The 22,186-nt window shown below is 59.4% G+C and overlaps 1 protein-coding gene and 1 long non-coding RNA gene across 3 annotated transcripts in view; both read left to right on the top strand.

The window, feature by feature from the left end:
* The window catches only part of COL5A1 (collagen type V alpha 1 chain), a 159,724-nt gene extending 141,671 nt beyond the window's left edge, over positions 1–18,053 (top strand). The window contains exons 61-66 of one of the 2 annotated variants that reach the window (XM_082403166.1): positions 108–161; positions 663–918; positions 1,886–1,998; positions 4,953–5,021; positions 8,452–8,685; positions 15,701–18,053. In XM_082403166.1, the coding sequence (XP_082259292.1) occupies positions 108–161; positions 663–918; positions 1,886–1,998; positions 4,953–5,021; positions 8,452–8,685; positions 15,701–15,847 (873 nt within the window). In that variant the 3' untranslated portion in view covers positions 15,848–18,053. Of the gene's footprint in view, positions 1–107; positions 162–662; positions 919–1,885; positions 1,999–4,822; positions 4,892–4,952; positions 5,022–8,451; positions 8,686–15,700 lie in introns of both variants that reach the window. The other variant, XM_082403165.1, reaches the window with a different exon arrangement.
* On the top strand, positions 2,005–4,797 carry LOC309633899. The gene is made up of 2 exons (XR_014247752.1): positions 2,005–2,624; positions 2,708–4,797. It is a non-coding gene; the product is annotated as an uncharacterized lncRNA (long non-coding RNA).
* Positions 18,054–22,186: the final 4,133 nt, after the last annotated feature.

The raw sequence follows: 22,186 nt of genomic DNA, 5'->3' as shown, positions 1-22,186 counted from the left end.
CCTCCACCTTCTCCACGTGTTTCCGGGGATCATTCTAGACCTCAAGGTGGACTCAAGTCACATCAGGCCTCAGTGACCAAGGTTGCTTCTCTTTTCTTTTTCCCCAGGGTCCAACTGGCCCGAAGGGTGAAGCAGGCCAGCCAGGACCCCCTGGCCTGCCGGTGAGTAGCCCTCGAGGACTTGGGATCTAGATGGGGGTTCTCCTAACACTGAGGGAATCGTGGAAGCATCTGTTTGTGTGGTTCAATCCCAAAACGTTATGAAACGTGTGTGGCTGGGCGGGGCCTGTCCCCTTCCCCGGGACACAGGTCAGCCCAGGGCGCCTCCGCCTCGGAAGTCTGGTTGAAGAGAGAGGAAGGGGGAGGGTTGTGTGTGTATGCCCAGGTGCCTCTGTGTGCGCACGTGTGCATGCATGCGTGTGTGTGAGCGTGTGTGCACGCATGCGTGTGTGTGGCAGGAGCAGGCAGCCCTAGACAAGGCCCCGAGGGATGGGTGTGGAACGTTCCAGAGACAGAGAAGAGGGAAGAAGACTGTACTGCTAAGAGGGGGCCGGTGTCTGCAGCCCAGGACCCTGCAGGCACGGCCCTGGCGGTCCCGGCCCTGCCCCCACCAGGGGCCACCTCGTCCTCTCCCACCCACCGCCGTCCCCCTTCGGCACCCAGGGCCCCCCGGGCGAGGTCATCCAGCCGCTGCCGATCCAGGCGTCCAGGACCCGGCGGAACATCGACGCCAGCCAGCTGATGGGCGACGGAGAGGGCGAGCATTACATGGACTACGCGGACGGCATGGAGGAGATCTTCGGCTCCCTCAACTCGCTGAAGCTGGAGATCGAGCAGATGAAGCGGCCCCTGGGCACGCAGCAGAACCCCGCGCGCACCTGCAAAGACCTTCAGCTCTGCCACCCTGACTTCCCCGACGGTAGGGCACCCGGGGGCCCGGGGACACACGGAGGGGTTGGGGCTGAGCAGCTGGTGTGGCGGGAGGGACCCAGGCCTGGGCGGGCACGCGCCTCTCTCGGCCTCAGGTCCCCGTCCGTGCAGTGGGGATGCAGGGGCATCTCCCCCTTGTCACCTGACGAGGCATCCTAGTAGGAGGGGAAGCCGTCCTGGGAGGCCGGGGAGAGAGGTCAAGGCTGCGAGGTCACACAGAGCCGGGGTCTAGTCTAATCTTAGCCACCGTCTGGCAGGTAACCTGCTCTACCCGGAGTCCCATGATCCCCATCTATAAAATGGGAATTAAAACACGTACCTATCAGAGAACGTGTATACAGTGTATGAGATGCTTTGGGCCTGACGTGATGTTGGCCGCAGCTGCTGTCAGTGTTAACACGAGTCCTCGTGCTGGTATTTGATGTTGTACTTGGGAAAGCACTGTTTAGACTCCAGAATATGATAAAAATGCAAATCAGTCCCATTGTCACCATTAATAACCAAGCACTACCTACCTACTAGAAAATAAGACCACACTGGCTGGCTTGCTCTGGGAAGGATGAACTCTTCTGCAAGACTTAAGGGGTGCCTGTGGTTCCAGTTGACTCTGATCCTAAGTACGTGAACTTCTAGGAGTTTTCCTGGAGTACCTCTGGGTTCCCATCCACCCGCCAGCAGGCAGAGCCACCCTCCCGGGTCCCCAGAGCTTGGACCCCGTGGGCCTCACGCTCCAGCTGTGCTCTTGGTGATACGTCTGCCCCTGTCACTCCGTGGGCCCAGCAGGGACAGCAGGACGCCGTTGGGCAAAGCCCGGAAAGGGCTGTGCTGCGGCACGTGCCTGGGCTGTGTGCTGTCACTGCTGGACTGAGATGTGGCAGCTGCTTCTGGAACTGTCCAAGGAGCAGCTCTCACGACCCGCCTCCCTCTCTAAACCTAACCCTAACCCTGCGATCCAGGTGAATACTGGGTGGATCCGAACCAAGGCTGCTCCAGGGACTCCTTCAAAGTCTACTGCAACTTCACAGCCGGGGGGTCGACGTGCGTCTTCCCCGACAAGAAGTCCGAGGGGGTGAGTACCCGCCTCCATCGCCTCCTCTCCCGGTGGGGCTGGGCCAGGGCTCCAGATATTTCACGTGCATGCAGCTTTAAGAATGAAACCCAGAAACTGGCCAGATCTAAAATCAAGGCTTTTCTCCAGAAGCAGACTTGAATTTGCCTTAGGAAGAAATTTGTAGCGATGGGACGGGCTTAGTGCAGCCTCATTTGTGGAAGTTGAAGGGGTGGTTGGCTCATGGCTATCTTCCCCCCACCACCCCCGGGGCTGGGGTTTCCACCACCGGTTGGTCAGATCCTTCCTAAGATGACTCTACAGTTCTGACCTCAGGGCAACCTGAAACCCATGGAAGGACTTTTGGGAGCGAAAGTGACCCAAATACGACTTTTAGAAGCTGGCGTAGTGTCAGCTTCCTGGGTAGTCGCTCCTGAGTGCCACGCCTTCCTTTACAGTCTGTTTAGCGAGGGTCTGATCCATGGAGATTTTGTGGGGTGTCGATCTGAGTCACCTCTGTGGGCTTTCAGTGTCCTTGCCTCTGTGGTGGGGTCTCTGCGTGTGCGGAAGGGTGTGAACCAGTGTGTGTGGATGGGTGTGCAGGTGGTGTGCAGATGGTGTGTGGATGGCGGGTGGATGGCATGTAGGTGGCATGTGGATGGCGTGTGGGTGGCGTATGGATGGTGTGTCGGCGTGTGGATGGTGTGTGGGTGGTGTGGATGGCGTGTAGGTGGTGTGTGGATGGCATGTGGGTGGCGTGTGGATGGCATGTGGATGGCGTGTGGGTGGCATGTGGATGGCGGGTGGATGTCGTGTGGGTGGCATGTAGGTGGCGTGTGGATGGTGTGCGGGTGGCATGTGGATGGCGGGTGGGTGGCGTGTGGATGGCATGTGGATGGCACGTGGATGGCGTGTGGGTGGCGCGTGGGTGATGTGCGGGTGGTGTGCAGGGACAGGCGTGTGTGGCAGGCGTGTGCTGCTTTCTCTCAAGCACGCGTTGGAGGCCAGGCCCACTGTGGCCCAGGACAGGTGAGGAAGTGGGGTGAGGTCTCTACCTGGGAAGATGGTGGAGACTTTGGCCGCAGTGCCCTTTTGCATCTGCCTGGACAAACCCTCCTCCGTAAGGTCCCGCCCAGACGGCTCCCCATCCCGTGCCGCACACCGAGGGCAGTGGGTTCCTGGAGCCGCAGCCATGGTACCTGTGCAGGTTCAGGGTCGGGCACAGCAGGAGTCGGGCAGCCTGTGGTCCTCGGCTTCCCAGCTGCCTCAGCGCCCAGGGCCCCTTCCTCTGGAGGGAGAGGTGCCCTGTCCCTAAATCTCTCCGTCACCGAGGGGAGCTCCGGCACTCCTGTGGGCCGGCAGGAACAGGGGCTCTGCACTGACGTGGATGCCTTGGGGGACCCCTGTTTCATGTTCACGCTCTCCCTACCTGGGATTTTAAATCCTTGGGAAACCACACTCCTGGCAACAAGACCCCTGTGGTTCACAAGGAAATTCAAACCTCAGGACCCTTGCATCTGGCAGAGGCCCAGGAAGAAATTCAAGTGGAAAAATGCTGGCTCACATTCTTTTGTTGCGGTCTGTCCTCTGCAAACGGCCTCGCTGCTGGAGAACCAGTAGGACGCCCCCCAGGAGCCCTCGCTGGTGGTGGAGCCAGGCGGACGGTGGGCTTGGGGCGCTGAGTGACCCCCGCTGCTCCTCACCTTTCCTCTGCACGTGTGCTGACCGCCAGGGCCCCACAGGCTGGGAGCCTCGGGCGGGTTGAGGCATTCTGCCCTGTCTCCCGGGTTGCAGGGCCCCCTTGGTGGCGAAGGGGTGGGGATGGAGGGCAGAAGTCTGGGTGAGGCGCCAACCTGCCCACACCTCTAGTCCTGCTCTGGGAGGAGGCGGCCTTCGTGCTTTTCGAGCGCAGCGCTGACAGCGGCAGGTTTGGAACCAGAGGGGAGAGTCCCGAGGGGCGGGGTCAGGCTGGACTTGCTCTTCCTCCAGTGGGGCCGCTTCTCAGGCTTCCCTGCACGAGGCCAGCTCAGAGGAGAAGACAGGGGATGGGGACCAGGACCTGGGGCCCAGGCAGAGCACCGGAGAGACACCTGGGAACAGACTGGAGCCGTGGGCACTCTCCCCAGAGAGAAAGCCCCACCACACACTCGGCACGCACACTACACCACACACCATTGTACACCACACTCGCACACACCACATATGCACCACCACATATGCACGCATCCTACGCAGAAACACACACGCACACCTCACACCCAACTGGACCTCAGTAGGGTCTCCTGCCCACTCTGTCCCCAGGCAGAGGCCTTGGAGATGGAGCCACGCCCCCAGATCAGGGGATCCAATCAGAGAATGCCCACCTGTCTGCTCTCAGCCTATCAGTAGTAAATGGTCTTATTATCATTACTGTCGTCATCTGGGCGAGATGAGTGAGAATCCGCCCGTTCACCCCTTCATTAATTCACCCCACGAGCATTTTTCTGCAGTCACGAAGTGCCAGGCTCTGTCCTAGGTGCTGGATACACAGAACTGATCAGATGGAGACTTTTCTGACCCTGCACGTGAAGCAGGTGCTCGCGCCTGGAAAGCACCAGGGCTCCCCCGTCCCCATCGCGGTCACGGGCCCGTCCTGGAGCGAGTGCCCGGCTCTGGGGGAGTTAGGTGCACCTAAGGGATCTTCTCCCAGCCGGCCGTCTTGCATCTCTGTGAGGGCAGGACGCAGGCCCGCTTGGGCGGGGAGAAGGCGTGTTTGCAGGACGTGGGAGCATTTCTCGTGAAGGCAGAAGTAACACTGTCGTTCTCTCTGTTTCTCTCCCTCCCCACCTCCCGCCTCGATGTTTAGGCCAGAATCACTTCTTGGCCCAAAGAAAACCCGGGTTCCTGGTTCAGTGAATTCAAGCGTGGCAAACTGGTAAGACGGCCTCCGACTTGTGTGCAGTGTCGGTTAAACCCACCCGTTTCGTATCTTGCAGAGTAAAATGGCCCGCTGGCCCAAAGAGCAGCCCTCCACCTGGTACAGTCAGTACAAGCGAGGGTCCCTGGTAAGTGGCCACGGGGCTGCCTGCTTGCGGCACGGCCTGGCTCGGCTCTGCATGGGACTAATCGCCCCCAGCGCCGCACCTGCTCTTGTCCTTTGGCCAAACCGCTCCACGGCCGTGACCGCCAGACTCAGGCCGGCCCCTCCTGCCGCCCTGACGAGGGTTCACTTTAGCCGGGAGCAGCTGGATGGTTGTCTGTTCAGCTGGAGGACACGAAGCTGGCATCCAGAGCCCCAGCTGGGTGCCGCCAGGAATTGAGACCAGAGACACCGGGAGTGGAGGGTTTATTTTGCTAAGTCCTAGCGGGCAGCTTGGATGAAGTGGGTCCTGGACCATTAAACCATCCAATTCTTTCCAGGATCCGTCCTACTTGTGCCCCGCCCCTGCTGTGGCTGGGGGCCGAGGGGCCATTCCGGTTGCCGACGGGACTCTGGGCTTCTCCGTTGCATCGCACACGACCACGCTGGTCCCTGTGTTAACTTCTGGGGAGCCGGTCTTAAATAGGCCATCCCGGAGGTGAAAGGCAACTGGCATCCCTCTAAAGATCTGGATGTGATGCTTTTCTAGCCGGTGTAGAGGCCGAGGCCATTTGGACCCGATCGTATGGGCCCAGCGACTGCTTCCATGCGGCAGGGTGTTTTCCCTGAACGTCTCGGGAGTTTGATTTGGGCCCGTTTCCGGAATCAAGTGCAGAGTTCTGTGCTCCCTTCCCGGCAAGTTCAAGGACTAGGTTCCAGATGTGGCCGCGTTGCAGGTGCCACGAGAGCCCCCTTTGCTTCCTGCGTTCACTCTTCGGCTAGTGTCCCACCTGGGCCATCCTTGAAGGACGCCCTTCTCACTCAGAAGCCAGCTCTCGGGTCCACGACTTCGGGCCCGACCCTCTGCCCTCAGTTGGCTCCCCGGGGGTCCCAGGGCCACGTTCCCCCAGGACTCAGAGTAGGGCCTTCCAGCAGCCTCTGCCCGCTGCACTTGGAGACCCCCGTTGCTAGGCCCGGAGGGGCTCCGTGCTCACAATTAATATCTCACGCCCTGTGTCCTTGATTCCCAGTCACTGCGGCTCTTTCCAGACACTGAAGGTTTGCGCTCACCTTGGCACGTCCGGGGACTTCCTCTCGTCTCTGTGTGGGGACCTCCGGCACCCTCGCCCCCTTTTTCTCCTGCTGTTTCTCCTCTCCTTCACCTCCTCGGTGCTGTCCTCGGGAAGGAGCCGCTGGCAGGCAGAAGGACCTGAAGTGGACGCCCACTCGGGGGGGCAGTGCCCAGGGCACTTGAGCCGGGTGGATAGACGGGGTGGTGGGCACAGGGGTCAGGAGGAGCCGGGGCCGTGGTCCTTTCTGCAGCCGTGCTGGCGGCCTTCTCCAGACAGGGCCCCACACCCCCAACCCCTTGCTCTGTGGAAGCGGGTAGAGAACACCCACTTTCAGCCGCCAGCCCAGAGCCTGCCTGCTGCTTGGGTCCTGTTTCGCAGACAGTTGACCAAAGATGGAGGTGAAGGGACAGTCTAGGGGAAGCATCAGCTCGTCTTTGGCATTTTCCTGCTGCATCATTTCTAGCAGCCTGTGACCATCAGAGTGGACAGGGCGTAAATACAGGTCCCTCCCCGAAGAAACAGGTGCTTTTCTGGGCTGTCTGCCCTGGGCATCCCACGTGAAGGTGCTACTGCAGAGCTGCTTTCCCGCAGGAGGGCGGGGCCTCACGCCGGGGCTCTGGGACTCCATCGTGGGGCGGGGCTCGGCCGTGCCTGGTCCTTCTCCGCCTGCCTGGCACTGGGGGCTTCAGGTCCTTCTGCGTCCAGCGCTGCCCCACCTCTCTCTGTGCATGCGTCTTTCCTCCAGTCAGTCACCTTCCGTCCAGGAGGAGCACCCGACGGCCCAGACTGCGGTTGGTATTCACTCTCTCTCCTCAAGGTCCGGCTGGAAGTCGGTGTCTGGTGGCTGTGTGGGGAGCTGGCCAGCAGCTCTGTGCTCTCCCCGCTCCGGTGGGAAGGGCAGGATCCCAGGCCTGGCTCACCGCCTTCAGCTCTAATTACATAGATATCTCTATACATACGTGCACAACATCAACTTAAATTCTCCCTCGTGTGTTCAGCACGGCTCTTTTAGGGTAGGCTGGGGGCTAGGGTCCGAGACAGAGCAGCGGGGGAGCGGCCGTGTGCAGGGAGGAGAAGCGCGGGTCTCAGATCCTGACATCCGTCTGTGCATCGTCTGTCGGGGAGACGTGATGGGCCAAGCCTGCTCTGCTGGGTGTGTGAGGAGAGCCTGGCCTCTCACGCTGAGGGCCTTCAGGGAGAGGAGAGACCCGCCTCGTCCCAGGGGCTGAGGACTGTCCCCGCCCCTGCTGTGTCCAGCAGCTCAGAAAGCTGCAGTTCAGAAGACGCAGAAACTGATCTGTCTCTCGGGACGCCTGGCACTGGCCCGCGCCCGGCTGAGCTCTCAGCCCAGCGTGCATCCGACCTGTGACGCTGAGAAGCCACTTGAGAACCAGCACTCTCTTCCGGGTGCTGCCCTGGGTTTGCTGGCAGAGAGCGGGGCTTTCAGCGAGGCTCCTGCCACCAGAGCGCCCCGGGCTGCCCGCTCAGTGTGGGCAAGGCTGACCACCCCGGGCCACAGCACGGCCCACTCTGCTTTCCCCTGGATTCCACGCCCGGGAAGGGGCAAGAAGGGCCTCTCCCCGGTGCCTCCACGATGGTGCCTGGTCCCTCCAGGCTTCTGGCTCTTGGCCATATGTCCTGTGACCCTCTCACAGGCCGGCCTTCCTGTTTTCTGGCCAAGACCCCATGCCTCAGGCCCCTTCCTCCCCGAAGCCATCTGCCCTTTCTGTCTCCAATTCTCGTGGCCCGGGCCAGGTCCTTGTACGTCACAGAGATCCAGTGGTTTTCATGTATTAGCATGATCTAATGAGCACCTTCTTTTCTCCGGCATCGGGGCACAGTAACGGGGATGCACATGCCAAGCCCGTGCCCTCAGGGTCCTCACGGTCCTCACGGTCCAGGGAGGGCTGCAGACCAGGCCCCAGGTGCCTCTGACACAGGAGTCCAGTGCTGGTGTGGAGGGCCTTACAGCCGGTAGGAAAGATGGACACTGCCGGGATAACCCCGGCAGGCTTCCTGGAGGCAGAGGCACATGAGCTGAACCCTGGAGGCTGAATAGGGACCAACCAGGTAAAGTGGAGTGGGCGGGTTATCTAGGTCCCTGAAAGGAATGAGGCGTGGTTCACAGTGTTCCAGGGAACGCCCCAGAGAGGCCAGCGCATGCTGGCCTGGGCCCCGGGGCCCGGGCGTGCAGCAGGTTTCCAGGTGGGGCTCTTGGCCCCAGCACGCTCCAGAGGAGACAGCGAGTGGCTGGAGCTCTGGGAGCCCCGGCCGTGTGGACGAGGGGCTTTGCGCGGCCGTGTATCCCCTCCCTGCTGAGCGCCCCTTCCTGTCCCCCTGCAGCTCTCCTATGTGGACACTGAGGGCAACCCCGTGGGCGTGGTCCAGATGACCTTCCTGCGGCTGCTCAGCGCCTCCGCCCACCAAAACATCACCTATAACTGCTACCAGTCGGTCGCCTGGCAGGACGCCGCCACGGGCAGCTACGACAAGGCCATGCGCTTCCTGGGCTCCAACGATGAGGAGATGTCCTACGATAACAGCCCCTACATTCGCGCCCTGGTGGACGGCTGTGCTGTGAGTGTCGCCCGCCGCCCCGCCTTGGGGTGGGGACGGGGGACGGCGTCTGTCGGTGCCTCACGCAGTTCATTCGGTCACTGCGAACTTCCCGGGCGCCTACCGTGTGCCGGGCCCTGGGTGCAGCGAGGGCCCAGGCACGGTGCCACTGACCGTGGCTGGCGGACGTGGAATCCCCGGGCCAGCGGTGGGGACCTTCCCTCGGAGCTGGTGTCGGGAAGGCCACGCTGAGACCTGGTGGCAAAGGCCGAGCCTGGGTCCCTGACCCCGTGCCTGGTGTGACATGGAGCGTTCTTGGTCCGATTCGGAAGTTGAGACGCCTCCACTTTTTGGGGAGTGGCCGGAGCTGAGTCTGAGTTCGCTCCTGAGAGTGTGGCCATGCTGGGAGGTGTCCTGCAGGCTCAGAGGGCGGTGACAGTGTCAACCCTTGTGGCACCCCCAGCCCTCGCTGGGTCACCTCCCTGGACCCTGTGCCGCCCTCTGGGAGGGACGTTCTGCTCAGGCCCGAGGAGCCAGTCAGGCCTGGGGTTGCTTCACTCTTTGGCCCCCGGCCCCTGTGCTTGCCAGGTCAGCCCCTCGACTGTGCCTGCCGGGGCTGCGTCTGCCCTGGGCAGCCCGGGTCTGAGCTGCGTCCTGGGCCGTGCACGGGGCCCAGCCCTGGTGAAACCCTCAGACGTGTCCCTCCTGTGGCCTTTCCAGGACTGGAGATGGGGGTGTCAGCAGGAAGCACCGCCTTTACGGGTCTTAGCGTCACATCTGACATCAGACCCCCGGCCTCTCACCACCTGCTCCCCAGAGACCCTGCCCGAGGCCCCCACCCAGCCGGGCTCCCTTGGGGGACAGGGCTAGTCGGGGGTCCACCCCACTTAGTGTCCAGGGCCAGTTTCGCGGTGCCGGCGCCTGTGGACACCCTCCTCTGGAAGGCACTGTGCCTCTGGTCTCGAGGTCGGGAAGCTCTTCCCTAATTCCCAGGCCCCAGTTCCGGTCAGGGCCCTTCCCGTGGATTTCCGCATTGAGTGAACCATCTGCAGTCCCTTCTGGTTCTTCCTGGTTCCAGAAGGTTTCACCACTTGGCTCCAACACCCTTGTCGTACGGAGGGGCCAGGGCGTGTGTCAGAGCTGGTCACAGGTGTCCGCAGCCAGGGGCAGGCGTCCCGGGCACTGAGCTGTCTCTGTGTGCTTGTGAGCAGCCAGTGCTCCTGCCTGTGGCTCCGTCTTCCCTGCTGTGCGTTCCTGTCCTGTGCTTTCGGGGCGTGTGTGGGACCTGAGGGTTCCCTGCCCAGGTGGTCTGGCTACTTGGCCAAGCCAGAGTGTCTGGATGGTCCTGCAGGGCGGGCCCACTGGGTCGCTCGTAGCCGCCGAGAGCAGGACTCGGGTGGACCCAAGTTCACGTCTTGCCTCCTCCCCTGGCTGCCCCGCCGGGACTGGGATGGACCCTTCAGCTGTGGGAAGCTCCAGTCCTTCTCCCTACAAAAGGATGTAGTTGTAACCCCCAAGGGATTCCTTGGGGCTAGAGACAAGTGCAGGGCAGGCATGGGGCCAGGGTGCCCGGAAGGGCAGCCTCGTGGGCAAGCTGGGCCTCCCCTCCGTGCTGCCCCGGCCCCCGGCACTGGTGAGGGTCAGGCCTTCAGACCTGCCCATGGCAGGTGCAGAACTGGTCCCTATTTAAGGTCAGATAGGGATGCAGTTCCCTGTGGAAAGGGATCCGGAAGCCTCCGGAAGCCTCAGCCATCCAGCACTTGTTCACGTTCCTGACGCAAACCCCAAGCTGCTCCCAGAAGGTCGTGAGGCAGCAAGTAAAATCATCCCTCATGTCTGTCTCCTGCAGACGAAGGTAATAACAGCACCACGTCACAGGGCTGTTCCAGGGGGAACGTGCCTAAAGAGAGCTCAGAGCCGTGCTCAGCTGCCATGAGCCCCAGAAGAATCCCTGTTCCTGTGATGGTTTTAGGCAACACGGGCTCACAGCACAAGGCAGTCAAGGTGGAGATGTGAGGAGAAACAGGGACTCTCGTAGAGCAGAGACAGAGCCTGGGGCGGGGCTTGGAGGTCCTTGGCTTCCACGGCAGAAAGGGAAACACTCTGGGTGGCCCCATACGTGTCATCTGGTAAAGGGTGCAGACTGGTTTCCTGGAAGAGAGACCATTCCCTGGAAGGGACGCTGGGAAAATGGATCTTGTGAAGAACCGACTGGGGTGAAAAGGCAGATGCCCCTGGCCCCCTAATGCAGCTCAGAAGGCTCCTGCACTCTTGAGAGCTTCCTGGGAAGATTCAAGTGACCCCATGCCTCTTCCTCTCGAAGCTCCCCGCCCAGAAGTTTCCAGCGCTGCTGTCTAACTCAGAACCCGACCTCCCGGCTCTGCAGGCTCCCAGTACAGGGCAAGCTCGGACCTTCCTTAATCCTACAATCCAAAGTCCTCTCCCTCTGGCCCGACGTCTCCTGATGATGTGGGTGTGCTGTCAGCATCTGGGGCAGCTGCCCGTTGCTTGGGCCTTTCAGGACATCACCAGCATCCATGCACCCAAGGCACGAGGGGCACTCCCCGCTCCTGGGTGAGAACCACTGATCAGGGTCTTCGCTTTATTTTGTGAGCGACTTGCCAAGACCCTCAGGGTATGGCGGAGCTGAGTCTCCTAATTCCCACTCCAGCATTCCTCCCACCGCAGTTCCTTCCTGGCATAGCTGCACCTTGAATGCCTCCATCAACAGGGAGCTCACTACCTCCTGAGTCAGCCCAGGCCACGGTTCTGAAGTCTCAGTGTTAGGAAGCTCTCCTGAGAAATGAGCTGGCACCCGCTTGCCCATTATTTCCACCTGTCGTTCCTGTTCTGCTCCCTTAAGGCATGCAGAGAAAACCTGGTTCTAGACCAGAGTTTCTCAGCCTTTGGGGCCGGATGATTCTTTGTTGTGTGTGGGCGTGGCAGGGGAGTAGAAGGGTCCTGTGCGTTGTAGGACGTTGAGCAGAATTCCTGGACTTGACCAGCTAGATCCTCTACCCGCTCAGTTGTGACAACCAGAAGTTCCTCCAGACATTGCCACATGCGCCCCGGGGAACAAAATTGCCATTCTACAGGAAGGACAGTCAAAGATTTGGGGATCGCTCAGAGGCTGGAAGGACCGGGCTCCTTCGCCTCCACCCAAAGAAGCCAGCCCTGCTGCCCAGGAGCCCCGAAGCTGAGATCCATGTGACATCCCGACCGTGAGCTTGTCCTTGAGAAAATCAACAACACAGATCCAATTTTCTGCCCCGACGCCAGGAATCCTGGCAGTCATTTCTGAGCTCTGTAGTGGTCCTCTGGGCACCTCCAATGCGGAGGCAAGACTTAGCATCATGGGAATATCTGGATTTGGCGCTTGACATGTTTCCTTCTGGAAAAGATGCTACCTTTGAGGAGGTGGAGAGATCATGGCTCTAAACAGAATAATCCTGATGATGGAGAACATGGGCCCAGCAGGCAGGCAGGGGAGGGGATTCGGGGGAGGGTTGGGCCGAGCAGAGCATGGAGGTGGGGCGTAGGGGCGCCTCTGCAGAACGGCCTGGAGCAGTCAGCGCTCTGCTCACCCCACCCAACTCCACTGCCCACCGGAAGTTCAGCCACGGTTTGAAACGTCACACCCCTCCCAGGTAATCCTGCAGGATTCACATGGTGATAAGGGCCGGGGCTTCCCTGGGGGCGCAGTGGTTAAGAATCCGCCTGCCAATATAGAGGACATGGGTTTGAGTCCTGGTCCGGGAAGATCCCACATGCCGCGGAGCAGCTAAGCCCGTGCACCACAACTCCTGAGCCTGCGCTCTAGAGCCTGTGAGCCACAACTACTGAGCCCGCGTGCCACAACTGCTGAAGCCCGCGTGCCTGGAGCCCGTGCTCCGCAACAAGAGAAGCCACCGCGGTGAGAAGCCCGCACACCACAACGAAGAGTAGCCCCCGCTTGCCGCAACTAGAGAAAGCCCGCGCGCAGCAACAAAGACCCAACGCAGCCAAAAATAAATCTATTAAAAACAATAAAAAATAAGGGCCAAAGACACTGGGATTCAGACGCTGGCACGGTGCAGCTCTGTAGCCTGACGGGTGGGCCACCGAGCAGGGCCGGCCCTGTGGAGGAGCACAGATCACCGGGCAGGAGGCCCAAGGAGCCACGCCACATAAATCCCCTTGTTCGTGCAGCTCTGCGCACCCCCGGGGGCCGTTGCCAGCCCATAATGGTTATTTATGCCTCAGGAATAACGGGGTAATGGAGCGGCGTGCACACGGCGGCTTACAGCTTACAGATGCCCCCTCTAAGCGCTCTGATCATCGGAGCGCTGGGGCCCCATCAATCCGGGAGAAATCACCCTGCCAGCCGAGCACGCGCCGCCGTCCCTTGTGGGCGGAAGAGATGGGCGCTGGCCCTGCCAAGGCCTGTTTGCCCCACTCCCTGTGGGGAAGGAGAAGGCTGAGCTGCCCAGCCCACTGGCGTGCGAGGCTCAGGCCGCCTGTGGCCGAAGCCGCACAGCTCCCCATGACAGCAGCGGCCCAGGGGAGGCCAGGCCAGACGTCTCAACTTGAGTCCCTGCTGGGTGGCGGTCGGACTGGTGAGGGGGTAGAGCTGGGGCAGGCAGGGTGGACTCTGGCCCCTCCTCGCTGGACTGGCCGAGGGAGGGCGAGGGCTCAGCTTCCTCCCAGGGCTCCATCCTGAAGGGGCACGGGTGGGCATCCTCTCTGGGGACCCTGCGTCCAGCCCTGCTGCCCGCCCAGTGCTTCCCAGCGGCTACAAGGCCGCAGTGGTCCTTAGCCCCTTCCCTGGCAGCTCAGTAGGCCGTGCTCCCCCAGGCCGGGCCGCGGCCCCTGTGTTGGAAGCTCGTAGCATCTGTGCCCTTGAGCTCCTGGCCGCCGGAGCAGGTCCTTCAGACAGTGTCGCTCAGGGGATGGCCGTGACCCACGTGTGTCCGAATTGCCCGAGATGCGTCTAAACCACGCAGACGCTGCATCCGCCCTAGGCCTCCTGAATCCCGTCTCTGGGATGGGCCAGAGCCGGAGGTGCTAACGAGCTCCCGAGGGGATGCACATTGGCTCGTAAGTGCGAGTCCTGGCTTTAAAGTATTTCCAGCCTGGCCTGCTGCGGGCAGGAGTGAGTGCTCTCGTTAAGGCAGGGCTGTGGGGAGGACAAGTTCGCGGGGTCAGGGAGACTCTTCAGGAGGCGACGTCCAGAAACTCACAGAGCAGGTCCCTCCCGGGCTCGGTGCGTTCGTGGAGGCCTGGCCAGGAGTCCTGCCCCCATGAGGCCTCCTTCCATCCTCTCCACCTCCGTGGAGCTCCAGTTGAGAAAGATGAGCCGCAGAGAGCATATTAGTTATCCATGGCTTGTAACAAATTACCTCCTAAAGTTAGCACCTAAAGCAACAAATATTTGTCATTTGACTCAGTTTCCTAGGGCCAGGACTCTGGGGGCAGCTTAGCTGGATGGCTGTGGCCCAGCATCTCTCCCGGTCTGCTTGAGCTGCTGTCACAAATCACTGCAGACCAGGGACTTATCAAGAACAGGCAGTTGTTTCTCACGGTTCTGGAGGCTGCATGTCTGAGCTGGGAGCCAGCTGCAGGGCTCTGGTGGGGGCCCTCCCCCTGGGTTACAGACAGCCGCCTTCTCACCGTGTCCTCACGTGGGGTTAAAAGCTAGCTTTCCGGCTGTTTCTTAAAAGGGCATGAATCCCATTCATGAGGCTCCACTATGACCTAATTGGCTCCCAGTGGCTCCGCCTCCCAACTCGGTCACACTAAGCTAAGCCTTCCCCACCTGGATATGGGGGCCACACACAGTCTGTCCCTAATGGTGCCTTGAGGTTGCTGAGCTGCTGTCACATGAAGGTGCCCTTGTGCGGGCTGTTCCTCACCAAGTGGGCTCCCCCTGGGGAGGGATCCGTGGGGAAGATGGGGGCTGGGGCCATCGTGGAAGCTGCCACCCGGAGAGTGAAGGCCACCTCATAGCAGCTGGACTTACTGAGCGCCTCTCCAGGGCCATGCAGGACTCCAGGGGCTTTATGTGGTCACCCGGGTGATGGTCACGGCCTCCCCCAGAGGGACGGACCCACGCTGTCCCACGGGAGGGGAACGAGGCCCCGGGAGGCACTGCGTTCTCCCTCAGCTGGACATGCCTCGCTGGGGATCAGACGGGAGGGAGGGCCTCCCCGGGGCCAGATCCAGCTGAGGATGTGCCTGGTCCAGTGCGAGGTGGAGAAGGCTGCTGGTCCCAGACAGGTGGGCAGACCGTGTCTACGAGGATCCGGGACCCTCGTCTTGGGGGGAATTGCCGGGGGACGGGGCCAGTGCATCCCTGACAAGTGTCCTGACGCTCAGGGTTGGGTGTAGGTGCTGTCTGACCAGGGTGGACTTGCACCTTCACCCCCTGTATTCTGGGAGGGGTGACACCACTCCTGGAGCAGTTCTGTCCCTTTCCTGGGGCTCACTCTCCTAATCGGAAACGTGGGGCTCACGTCCCCCAGGGTGGTGCTGAGCGTGAACTCAGATGCTCACGGGGATGGAACAGGTGGCCGGAGCAAGGCAGGGCCTGACTCATCCCAGCAGGTGCTCCTTCCCCAAGCTCGCCCTGTCCCTCCGTACCTCAGTTTACCCAGTACTCCTCTGAGGGCGGGTAAGGTTCCCTCTCCTCGAACTTGGGAACGCAGATCCCTCTCACTTCCGAGCATGACCCAGCCTGCTGATGGCCCCAGGGAGGGCCTGCGATCAGCTGTGGCTGTCTTGGAATTCTCAGACTTCTTCATCTTCGGACAAGGAGTCCCTGGTGTGGATGTGTCCCCTGGCGGGGAGGGGACCCTTGCACAGCCTCCTTACGCGGGCTCCCGTGCCCCTCCCGGATGATGGGGGGGTGAGGCGGACGTCTTGGGGTGCGCTGCCTGCTCCCCACGGCCCATCCTGCTGTGGGTGGGTTTTCGGAGCCGCGGTGGGCGTGGCGGGCGTGGATGGCTGGTTCATCTCGGAGCCCCCGCTGACCCGCATCCCCCTCCCTCCCCTCCCCCAGACAAAGAAAGGGTATCAGAAGACCGTTCTGGAAATCGACACCCCCAAGGTGGAGCAAGTGCCCATTGTGGACATCATGTTCAACGACTTTGGTGAAGCGTCACAGAAATTCGGATTTGAAGTGGGGCCGGCTTGCTTCCTGGGCTAGGAGCCGCGAGCCCGGCCCCAAGAGCAACCTCGTGACCTCAGCGCACCGCCCGTGGGTGTCCTGGACGGTGAAGGCCCCTCGTCCCTCCCCACCACGCCGGGCCCACCCCACACCCAGAGAGAGCAAAGGGAAAGAGCCGAGTCCCCGCCCCGGAGACGAATCACATGACCTAGATGCCCCGCAGCCGCCCGCCTCCTCCAGCTCCGTTCCGTCTAGACCACACTCCCCAGGGAAGGGAACGGGGCCCACGCGTCTTGCCCCCGAGCCCGTGGATCTCGTTCACGGAGAGTCCACAGGGGCCCGGGTGTGGCTGCAGTATTTGGAGATCATGTTTTGTTTTTTGGGTTTTTTTGGAAAAAATTCAACTTGAAGATGTGTATTTCCCCTGACCTTCAAAAATTGTTCCGAGGCAAGCCTTGTAAAGGTCACCTCACCCTCCAGAGCCTCTGTTTTTACAAGATCCATTCACAGGCCAAATGTCATCCTGCATGTGCCTTTCCGATGGATTAAAGGTGCTTTTGTTTTTGTGAGTTTTAAGTAAATATTTGTATTGTATTGTCATAAATGTTCAGTGTCCCTGACTTTCAATCATGCCTGTCAACCCCGCTTCGGTCCCACTGGGAGAATTGAAAAAACAGGTGGGGTGTCCACTGTGGGATGCAGTCCGCACCCTTGCCCGCTCAAGGACGTGTGAGAAATTAGAAGTTTGCCAAGGGCAGCAAGAATTCACCCCACCATTTAAAAAGCAGGTGCCAGTGCCCCTTTCAGACAAGTCTTTGATTAGCTCTGGATTTTATTTTTTAACAGGGAGAAAAAGAAAAAAGGATTTTATACTTTGCCTTCTCCACATGCGCTTAGATGAAAACGCAGGCTTAAATTAATTTTAATTGCTTCCTTTTTCCATGTTTCTTCCTGCAGAGCCTGATAGGAGGATGTCCAGGGCAGGGAAACCACATTTTCTCTAGATGATAATTAAATGAAAATTGGTGCTTATTTTTACACTTCTCTTTCGTGGTGCTATCTGTTAAGATCTCCTTGAAGGTGACACTGGGGGTAGCTGCCGTGCCTCGTTCTCCCATCTTTCTCCATCCTGGCTATTGCCTCCACCATCTGGGTTTTTGCCAAGGACATTAAGGTAAATGCGGGTCACCTTCTCTCCCATGGCCCCGTTCTCCTCCCAGACAGCAGTGAAGCCGCCCCAGGCCGGGCACCAATCTTAGGCTGTGCATCTGTGATCTGAAAACACACACACACACACACACACAAAACACATGGTCGCTTTCTGCATGGCCCACGGTGTAACGATGGCAGATTGTATTCTGTTGCCGAATGTTTGTGGTGCTAATTTCTGCGTTTGTTGCAAGAACTGAATTGAAGCAGCCTGTGGCCTCTCAGCTGGGCTGCCTTGGGTGCGGCCTCAGCAGACAGACAAATGTGCAATGAACTCTGTGAGCCCCTCCGGGGTTGCCAGCGGTGCCTTTTCCCCATGAAAGTGATTTGGATTTCCATCTGCAAATGTGCTGGGTGCGGGTCTCAGCCGCGCGGGCGCTCGGGACCGGCCAGGCTCCGTCTGAGACTGGTCCTCCTCCCTGAGCGAGGGTGAGGACTGTCAGGGCCAGCAAGGAAAGGCGATCCCTTTACTGTGAAAAGCTGCCCTTGTGCAATGCCCTTTCCTTCCACAATGGGAGAAGCAAGACAGGCCCCGGGGCCCTGCGCCGCCTCCTCTGGAGGAGCTGTGACAGGTCCCAGCTCTGGTGCTGTTCTCCGCCCACCCTGCCTCATTGGACCGTGGTTCCAGCTTAGGAAACCACTGCGGAGCAAAGCCAAGGGTGACAACACGCCGCCCACGAGGCTTTCCGGAATTCCCCCGGAAACTGAGTCTTGCTCTGGCCAAAGAAAAGTCTGGCTTCGAGATTCTTCGAACCCAGGATGCCAGCATCTGCCAACGACCCTCTCCTTCATCTCGTCAAAAGAAAAGCCATATCGGAGCATTGCCGTAGGGCGCCCTGTGGGTTTTGTCTAGGTCATGTGATTCCATTTTGATTTCTCATCCTGCCCGAGTTCTCCTTTTATTCTGTCGATCTTTTCCTCCATTGGACCCTTCAAAGCTGTTGTAATTTGTACTGAAGTCAAAATGTGTCCCGTTTTCCCCAGACCACTTAGCTATGGTATATTGCAATAAAATTACTTCTTATATTTGCAGAAATTCTTTTGGCGTAATTTTATTTTTTCTCCCTCATCTACATAATTGGACACATGTTGGCGAAAAGAAAAAGAAAACGGTTCAAAGAAAACCTATGGTAAGATTCTAGGACATTAGGCCCTTTAAAACTAGAATGTTGAGTGACACGTTGTACATTTCCTAAAAATCCAGTAGACGTGTTCATACGTTTTAACTGTTATGCCCAGGAAAGGGTGTTTTAAAGTATTTTAAACCTGTGTAACAGAGGAATAATTGTAATCGTTTTTCAATAAATCAAGATTAATGTTTCCACCGTAAACAGATGTGATCGGCTGTCTTCTTAAGTGTGACCAGGGCCTTCCCCTGCATTAAACCAGTGTGTGACCCCAGTCTCAGGACAGGAGAAACTCTCAAAATCCTGGCCAAGGTCACAGAAAGTGGAAGGAAGCCACTGCCCAAGCCATGCGCCAAGGGAGCTCTTCCTCGGAGGAAGTGGCAGTGGGCGTCCGGAGACAGAGCTGTGCCTTGGGGTGCCCTTGGGTTGTGGTCAGGCACCAGCCCTCCAGGCTTCCTGGGGGAGTTTCCACAATGCTGGGGCATCCCGACCTTGGCAGTGTGCGGGCCTCACTCTCGCCCTGCGGAGGTGGCAGGTCCCCAGGCTCCCCCCCTGCTGTCCAGCTACAGAGCGGGATGAGAGTACCCGGCCCCCGGCTCGTCCTGGCCAGTGACCCTGAGCGGAAGTAGCACGTGGCTCTTCCAGTCTGACATACTGGTTCCCTCTTGCGTGTCACCAGCCACGTTCCCAGAGTGGCTGCGTCCCCAGTGAGTGGGTTCCCGGAGGGAGTCCCTGGCCAACCCTCCAGGGGTGAGCTTACAGCATGAGCGAGAAACATGTTGCTTTCAGCCAACATTGATGTCAGGGATTGTTGTTACTGCAGCAAAACCTAGACCCAGTGGCTCTCAAGAGTGTGGTCCACGGACCATCGACACGAGCATCTGCACCTTGTTAGGAATGCAGATTCCTGGGCCCTGCGGCAGACCTGCTGACTCAGACACATTGCCGGAGGCCCCGTCATCTGCGTTTTGACAAGGCCCGCAGGTGATTCTAGGGTTTGCTCGGGTTTGAGATCCACCGGCCTGGACAAACCGGAGCGGATGGGAAAGTGAAACCCGAAGCGGGCAGTTCCTTTTACCACACCGATGCGAGTTGGCAGCTCCCCCTGCCAGGCCGTGGAGGCGGGAACCATTGTCAGAAGATGGAAGGCTCCCTGTCTCCAGGGGCAGAACGTGCGGTCAGATCGCTCTTGGCTACCTGGGCGAGCGCACAGGCCGATCGCGAGCAGTAGCGCGTGACCTGGGAAGAGGTCGGAACCAGGACGGTGATGCAGGCCGCTTGCTCTCGGCTGCACTTGGCACGAAAGGAAACAAAGTCCGCAGATTCGAGGGTTTTCAGGGCTGGAAGAGGCAACCGTTTCTCGGCATCAGCGGTTAAAGATGAAGTCGAGGAACACTCTGGGGGACAAACGCCAATTAAAGCTCGTTCATCACAGGTCTGAGCAACACATTTGTTGTCTGCAACCTCGGCCTGGATTGCAGTGGCGCCTAATAAGTGACTCAGGAAACAGCATGGCCCTCCCATCAGAGCCGGACAGGTCGGAAGCTGCTGCACCGACGTCAAGACAGGGAGCGGGGCAGGCGGGGGGTGTAGGAGCTACGGGCCTGGGCACCGGTCCTTGGAGCCGAATGAGATCCAACGGGCCGGAAGCTGATGACCTGGTCAAGAGGTGTCCTGCAGGGGGAGCCGCCAGCCTGGCCTGAGGAGTCCGTGACCGAGACTTAGAGTGACCCTCAGGCCTCCAGGGGTTGCACTGGCCCACAGGTGCCCCGCGGGGCTGGGTGACGGGGCCTGGGAAGACCAGGGGCGGCCTCCCCTCACGGGAGGCAGGTGCTCAAAGGTGAGCAGGCTTAGCCTCGGAGAGGGGAGGGAGGAGACTAACGTTTAAGATCGTAGTGTCCTGAGTGAGACCCATCTGGGGCGAGGCCCTGCAGAGCCCCCACTACCCTGCACCTCCTTCCTCATCCTGGAGACTTTGCAGATGAAAGCACCTGCCCGTAGGCTGGGCCAGAGGATGAGAGCCTGCAGGTGCTGGTATGGCTGGAGCCTAGAACCCAGCGAGCACTCCCACCTCTCCATCCCCGGGGATGGGAGCAGTGAAGCTAGACTCACTCGGGTACCGCTCTCCCAGCCCCAGGGCCCGCCCCCCGCCCCTGCACCGTCCATCACGCCCCAGCAACTGGTCCGCAAGAGCTCATCAAGCCCTTGCAGCCACCCACGCCTGGGCTGGGTCTTCTGGAGAAGTGAATGGAGACCTCACACCGGGACTTTGCTGCCCGTCTTGGGAGAGGTGAGATCCGTGGAAATGAGGGTGCCAGCCCGGGTCTTGGCTGCAGAGCGGCTATCTGCAGCTCACAGCATCTGTCTCAGGAGCCCTGGAGAGGTTGTGCCTAGAACCCCCGCAGGAGCTAGGTGATGGCTGGCCGTTGGTTTTTAGCATTCCCACGGGGCTGCATTAGTTCTTGCTGGATGAGGGGAAACAGCTGTCCCCACAAAGGAGAAAGCAGGCCATTGTTCACCGTTTGGAGCTGGAATTAATCCAAGCTTCCCATGTTGGAAAAGATGTCCTCAGTGCCCCTTATCTTAGCACTGCTGCCCCGTGTCCTAGGGTGCCCTTGGAGTGGCAGGAAGGGATGGAGGGAGGGAGGGAGGGAGGGACGAAAGTGTGTGCACACCCATTTGGCATGAGGGCGGGGGCTTTGCTAAGAGGCTTCTGCTGCTGCAGAGCTGGGGCTCCTGGGCTCCAGATCTTGGGGCACGAGTCCTTTCGTATCTGCCAGGGCTCTTGGCCTCCAAGAGCTGAGCCTGCCTCGGGCAGCGCCTCCATTTGGATGGTAGATGGGTGTGGAGACATCCGTCTGTCTCAGCCGACCTGCCTGACTGGGGCCCAGGAGGGCCGGGATCCTACTGATTTCTGGGTCCTGGATAGGCTGGCAGCTGATAAGTGGCCGAATCTGGGAGATCCGGCGCCTCACCCCCTGCCTAGGGTGCCCTACATCTTCTTAGAGGAAAGGAGGGAGGGAGGAGGGGCAGCCTCAGCTCTCGGTGCTTTCCCTCGGGGAAGGACTCCTGCAGAAAGCGTGCTCCCCACCTGCCTTCCTTGCCCCAACCTACCCCTCCCCCCCGCCAAAAGTTCTGCTACCAGACATTCACTCATTCATTCAATGACGCTTTATTGAGTGCCTGCTCTGTGCCAGGCACTAGTACCCAAAAGAGGGGTGACAAGGACCTCAAATGGATACAGTGTAGACATACTGACCTGAAAACACAGTAACATGGAAACACAGAACAAGGGGAAACAGAGCCTGATGATGATGTGTCAGGACTCAGGGTGCAAGGCCTACCCAGCGCCTGGGGAGGATGCAGGAGGGAGGCATGCCCCCCTGGAAGTGGTACACATCTGCCTGGATTTCCTCTGAGAAGTAGTCCAGGGAGAAGGGAAGGCAGGACTCAGCTTGTGCCTCAGCCAGGAAAATAATCACTTTCCAGTAATCCCCCAGGAGTCAAGACGTCAACAAAAGCTACATGCACAAAACATCCTGCTTTCTTTTTTTATTTTTATTTTTCCAAATTGACAAATGGAGATCACGTAGATTTGGGAGAAGTCCAATTCCCAGGCCTCTGTTGGGAGCTGACGGGTTTGATGGTGCAAGAATTTTGCTTCACTTGGGACTTTCTCAAATTCATTTTAAAGCTAGAAACCTCAATGGTTAGGACGATCTAAAAGACTCTAATTGTGGGAGACGGACTAGGGACGCCACTTTCAGCATTTGTATCGTTTATTGCCACATAACAAATTACCCCCAAACATAGCTGAAAATAAAACACAGGCATCGTCTGACATTTCTGTGGGTCAGGAACCTGGACATAGCTGTCTGGTCCTCACGTCAGGGTTTCTAACAAATCTACAAGCAAGGTATCATGTGACTAAGGTCTCATCTGGAGACCCGACTGGGGAAAGATCCCATGAGATGTGTGTTTGCGAGATGTGTGTGCACGTCCTGGGTGTGCTCCTCGTCGACTTTGAGGCCTCAGGCATGTT

The sequence above is a fragment of the Balaenoptera borealis genome, assembly GCF_965194805.1.
Source record: "Balaenoptera borealis genome assembly, chromosome: 8".
NCBI classification, from domain to species: Eukaryota; Metazoa; Chordata; class Mammalia; order Artiodactyla; family Balaenopteridae; genus Balaenoptera; species Balaenoptera borealis.
This window is presented reverse-complemented; position numbering and strand designations above follow the sequence as displayed.